The 6,000-nt window shown below is 42.1% G+C and overlaps 1 protein-coding gene across 1 annotated transcript in view; it reads left to right on the forward strand.

Moving 5' to 3' along the window:
- The window catches only part of KANK1 (KN motif and ankyrin repeat domains 1), a gene marked incomplete at its 5' end in the record, with an annotated part of 51,340 nt that extends 45,599 nt beyond the window's left edge, over window positions 1-5,741 (forward strand). Inside the window, 4 exons of the mRNA XM_082335537.1 lie at window positions 965-1,107; window positions 1,651-1,851; window positions 4,355-4,453; window positions 4,799-5,741. Of these exons, the coding sequence (XP_082191663.1) occupies window positions 965-1,107; window positions 1,651-1,851; window positions 4,355-4,453; window positions 4,799-4,861 (506 nt within the window). The 3' untranslated portion in view covers window positions 4,862-5,741. The remainder of the gene's footprint in view (window positions 1-964; window positions 1,108-1,650; window positions 1,852-4,354; window positions 4,454-4,798) is intronic.
- Window positions 5,742-6,000: the final 259 nt, after the last annotated feature.

Consider the following 6,000-nt stretch of genomic DNA (forward strand, 5'->3'; position numbering starts at 1 on the left):
ATATCTATAGAATGTGAAAAAATGTGTATTTTCTTATATCTGCACTTGTATTGCTTCTGCAGTGTTCTTTTCACTTAAAAAAAAAAGCCTTTGGCAATAAATCTGAAGAATTTCCTGAAACATTTTTTGCTTGTTAAGATATCTGTGGTGCAATTTAACCCCAAGTCTAGAGATACTGTTTATGTAAGTCTGAGTCCTTGCTTTCCAATACGATAAGCACACTGAAAACCCTGCTGCCTGGTAAACTAATAAGCCCTGCTGGATTTCTGCAGAATTTTAGGAACAGAGACAGACTGGAGGTTAGACTTGAATGAAAAGGAGAACTCTTGTCAGCTGCTGGCACTAGTGAGAGGACTTGACTGTATTTGTTCCCAGAGTACTTTTGTTCACAGTCAAATACTCTGTAGAGCTGGAAACAGTCTTTAATTGAAAGGTTTTTTCTGCAGCTCCAAAACACGTCCAAGTACACTTGCAGATCTTTAAAATAACACCAATTACAGGAAAATGTTTGTGCTGAGGAGAAACAGCTCCACTGAGCACATTGCTGGGCCGTTTTTGTTTTGCAGTGTGGATCCCCTCAGGAAAGGAGCTTAAAGACTCTCCTGATGGTATTCCTGGGGTTCGGACCCATGACCCCTATGGTCATGTCAAATTTCAAAATGCTTGCTTTTGCAAAAGAAAAAAAACACACAAAGAAAGCCCTAAATGATGACATATAAAATGGCCTCGTGCTCTCCCTTGTGTTGCTCACATAGTAGAAGAGAATCCTTTTCTTCCTCAGGCTCAAGAGCACCCTTGTTTATTTTTTTTCTTCTCCACTTTCCCTCGAATTGCTTCCATTATGAGAGCAATTGCTGCCTTTTCTTTTTATAGGCTGCTCTACTAACAGTTTATTCAGTTCATTAGCACAATTGCTGCTTTTTGGGTTCCTGCTTTCCAAAGAAATTATCTCATCTCTCTGCAGATGTCTGTAATGTAAATCATCAGAACAAGGCCGGCTATACCCCCATCATGCTTGCTGCGCTTGCAGCTGTGGAAGCAGAGAAGGACATGAGGATAGTGGAGGAACTGTTCAGCTGTGGGGATGTGAATGCTAAAGCCAGCCAGGTCAGTCAAACAGTTCATGAGACACTGTTGCTACTCCTGTGGCTTTTTCTGTCTTTCCTTCCACGCTCCCATCCCTGCTCCATCGGTTCAGCTTTTGCACTCGTTCATTCTCACCCTCTGCAGTCTTCGATGTTTGTGTATATGTTTTTGATTGCTGTATACAAAATGGAGCTGTGGAAGAACAGTTGAGTCTCAGGTCTGGGTCTCTTTTAAAAAATGATGATTGAATATTATATGAAAGAAAAATTACTTAATTTTAGGAGGCATTTACAAATTCTGCACCATTTAGTTCCTTCCAAGGAACTCCCGATGTCTGGAAATAGATCCGATATCTTCCTTTAATTTAATAAAGAGCTGTGTGAATGTGGGATATATTATGCATAAAAGGTATTTAAATAATGGCATGCAGAGCATTGAAAGTGCTGTACAAAATAACACTCCCCCCCTCCCCTAGAAGAAGGACAGTGCCAAAAAAATAAGTGTGCACGCTTTGTCACTGATTGTCTGTGTGGTGATTTAGGTTTTCCTCTTCTTTACATGCAGGCTGGTCAGACCGCACTGATGCTAGCTGTGAGTCATGGGCGGATAGACATGGTTAAAGCTTTACTAGCCTGTGGTGCAGACGTCAATATCCAGGACGACGAGGGCTCTACAGCTCTGATGTGTGCTAGTGAACATGGACATGTAGAGATTGTCAAACTTCTGCTGGCTCAGCCTGGGTGTAATGGCACCCTGGAGGACAATGTGAGTAGCCTTTCCAGATAGTGCTTCATCAAATAGCTTCTCCACTCTGCAATGTTTTTCTAATGCAGTTTTTTTGATGCAGTGGAGAACTGCTGAAATCTACTTATGTGAATCTCTGACTCACAGTGCCTAAGTACCAAATGCATGAATCCTCTGCTTAGTGGTAGCAAGCGGTGTGATTATTTGGCTATCTCTGCTTTTCTAACAGACCTACCCAGTAGCTATTTTTGTGGCAAGCTGTAGCTGTGCAATGGCCAGAAGAGATAAATCAGTTGCTAGCTCATGGTAAAACGTCTTCACTTCTCACATTCCTTCCCCCTTTCCCAGAAGTCTTCCAGTTTTCAGTCAGGACCTTATCTGGTGATTTAATGGCCTTGCTGTGTTGATTCCTGCGTCTGTGGCAAACATCAGCCCTACAGTTCTCTCCACTGTTCACACAGTATCTACACCGTGACTTTTGAGAGTACAGGTTTGGTCTCAGTCAGGAAGCTACATTGTCCTGACAATAAACAGAAACAGGCTGTGGCTTCAGTGCCAAGTGAGACACTTGCATGTTTCTTGTTTGCAAGGATCATTGCAGCCTACAGCGTCAGCAGACAATTTGATCTGTAGACTTCTCAAACTTGAAAATGTTGACTTAGCTGGTTTCTTGCCAGTACTGTGTTCTCGTTAACAGCATCACTTCTCGGGTATGTTTCCATTCTTCCTATTGCTTTCACCCACTGAGCACTGAAATGGAGCCTGGGTTTGGGATTTGGGAGGGCAGCGGGTGGTCATTTGTTGAAGCTGTTGCAGAAGGGCAGAGACATCATTTCTGTTCATTCACTCACCTGCTGCTGGAGCCAGCTCAGTTGCCCTATGGTGCCAGCAGTGTGTAATGGCTGGCCTGAGGGGAAAATGTAAGAAGACCTCAGTGTAACAAACCCTTTTGGGGGCAATCTAGGTTACCGCAGCCTGGATGCTGGTAGCACTATTAATCACCAAGTCAATAATGAAAGTCTTTATGGGGACATGACACTTAACTATTCCTGTAGGCAGTTTGATGCTGTTTCCCAAGCACAGCTTGTCTGCTGCTTATTTTATAATGGGCTTGTCTGTGCTGAGAGATTGCGAGATTTTAGCATTCCCCTAGCTATCCTGAATGTGACAGTGATGCTTTTCCAGTCAGCATGATCAGTAGTAAACTGAGCTTCATCCTAGCGATGTGTGCCACTCAGACGGTGATTCAGCATCTCTCTTTAAGAACTTGGCTTTTCCTGGTGTTGACTGTGGAGTATTTGTAGTGCATTATATTGCACTGTAGTGGCGAGCTCTTCTAGCTCCCCGTCTGCTCAGGACAATTAGATTTATGTATAATCGCTCCTTGTAGTCTCATAGGAATACTTTCCACTTGGATGCTGTCCATCGTGTCCCATGCTGGAAAAAGGGTTTACAGTTTCCTTAAACTGGTGCCGACCTCTCTAATATCAGTGCTATGGCAGTGGCTGGAAAATGTGCTCCATTCAGAGAGCCAACATAAGTGGCAAACCCTGTGAGAGGACATATCAAGTACTGGCATTATTGTGGAAACTTCTGTGCATTAGAGCCAGAAGCCAGGCAGTGGACCAGCAAGCCACTGTGAGATTAGTGCCGAGGTTGTAGCTGCCTGCCTTGTAATTTTAAACACCATTGGAGAGCAGGGGGTTGTAGCCATGTGATGCACCCATTTCAGGAAGGGAAGGAAGCAAGGAGGGCAGAGTTGGGGATGTGGCAGCTTCGTACAAGTGTGCCTTTCTGACAACTCAGAGGTTCACATCGCAGGTTGTGTGATGTCTGCTTCTTCCTGGACCAAACATGGTCTAAAGGGAAAACAACAGGTCAATATATTACCCTTCAAGCAAAAGCAGCCTTTGCTTCTAGCAGCCTCAACAGCTACAGTTTCTGAAAGCTTATCTTCTGAGAAACAGAGGTGATAGTATTCAACCAGGAAAGTCCATTTTTTTGTAGTTAGACTTCCATCAAGGAGCATTTGGAATTATGAATGCAACTGCTCTTAGTGTTAATGGGAGCTATGACACAACCATTATCATTATAACACAGCAATTATCATAATATTTGATTAGCATTTATCCCTCCCTTATCTTCTCTTCCACTCCTCACTGACATTGTAGTTCCTCTCAGACAGACCAATCTTCTGAAATCACTGGTCTTACACAGCACTACATGTAACGTTATTGTGGTAATGGCGTGCTCATTCTTCCTCGGCAATAATCGAGACTCCTCATTGAGAGAAATTATGAGGCCTCTGACAATTGGACTGCCTCATAAAACAGCAGTGCAAGGCTTATTGTCACTTAATTATAATAAAAGAAATTAAACAAGACTCTAAATTAACCCAACTGTCTGTCTGAGCAGTGGGGCCTCCACTTCGTAATTTCCCTTCTCAGTGGGCTGATGGGGCTTTTAAGAGGTCTGTTAATGCACACAAGCACTAATTCTCTTCTTTCTTCCTTCCTTCTCTCAGGATGGCAGCACAGCACTTTCAATAGCCCTGGAAGCTGGACATAAGGACATAGCGGTTCTCCTTTATGCCCATGTCAACTTTTCCAAAACCCAGTCACCGGTTAGTACACATTATTGACCTGGTCACCAAAACACAGCTGTTCCTGGAATTACAGCTGTCCTAGGTGTTCTGGCAAATATCCACGTGCTCTCAGAGCCCCAACTCACCCTTCTGATAAACTGCTGGTAAACGTTTCACTGTCTAAACAACATGCACTCTCAGTTAGCAGGCTGTATGATAGCTGGCACTGTTCTTCCTAAAATGAAAAAAAAAAAAAAAAAAAAAGAAAGATTAATCTGTGCAATTAAAGGCAAGGGATTGAACAGAGTGCTTCTGAGTGCTGTGTTCTCATTTGGCTGGGTGGAATACTTTCTCTTCGATTAATTGTTCTTTCCTCTTTTCTAGGGCACTCCTAGGCTTAGCAGAAAGACATCTCCTGGTCCCACCCACAGAGCCACGTTTGAGTAGTAGTGCATGAATATCTGTAAAAAATCTCTATGCCATCTTTAAGCTGCTAAATGTTACTGTTTTACTGAGACAGATACTGAATGTAATTGTCTTGTGCCTGAACTCACCAGCAAAGTGAAAGCAGAGATCTAGTGCTAAAGATAGAAAACTGTAAACTTGAAGCAAGCGTATAGTTAAGTAGTGCTCAGCTGAGAACCTTAGCCAGAACTGTTCTTTTGCTCACCTGCTCGTCTTTCTGTACACTGGCATACATCCTGTTTTTCTTTGCTGTAGATTATCCTTTCCTATGTTATGTGCAGCCTAAGACTTCTAAAGCTATCCATGCAGGGGTGTCCTGGTGGCTTGTTTTTAATCATTCTAAAACATACTTATATTTACTGTGCCTAGACTTTATCAAAGTAACCTTTTCATAAATTTCATTCCAACATGATTTTGATGTTTTTAATTACTTTGAAATTCAGAAGTTGCAGTCGCTTATATAGTCAGCTCCACGGATCTTGAGCTGGTGGGTGAGTGGGTAGGTATTGGGGATAGAGCCTCTTGTCAGGTCTGAAGTTCACTAAATAAGTTGTTGCTAATTGGGGATAATGTATAACTTTTTATATGAAAGATACTAGTATCTATAAAATTAACTCGCACAGTATTTTCAACATTTTATATTCCTTAATAATTAAAAACTACATGAAGAATTACATGTCCTGTTACCATATTTTTATTAACTGTGTCAGTCTATAAGCTCCATACATGTTTATTGGAGAGTAAAATTAGAGGTACCAGCTGTATATTCCCCTTGAGTGGAACCGAGCATAGTTCTCGGTGCATATTTATGGAATGCTATTACCTTGTCACATTCACTTTAGTCATATGTATTGAAATGTTTGAAGTGCCTTAGACTCTTGCCATATTTTCAGAATAAAATTTCATTATGCTGTTTTACTCCTCTCCTGTTTTACATGTGATTTGTCATCATCGAGATACACTGCAAATTACAACTGCAGAGGCAAAACAGGATAGATTGGTAAGTCAAGGCAGGGAGGACTGGATAGCTCAACCCTTGCGGGTTGCTGATGTGAACAGCATCAGTGCCCAAACTAGCGTTTTCCTGCTGACTGGCAGAGTAAAAAGCGTTGCTCAAGATG

This window comes from Platalea leucorodia (genome assembly GCF_965183815.1).
Source record: "Platalea leucorodia genome assembly, chromosome: Z".
Classification (NCBI taxonomy): domain Eukaryota; kingdom Metazoa; phylum Chordata; class Aves; order Pelecaniformes; family Threskiornithidae; genus Platalea; species Platalea leucorodia.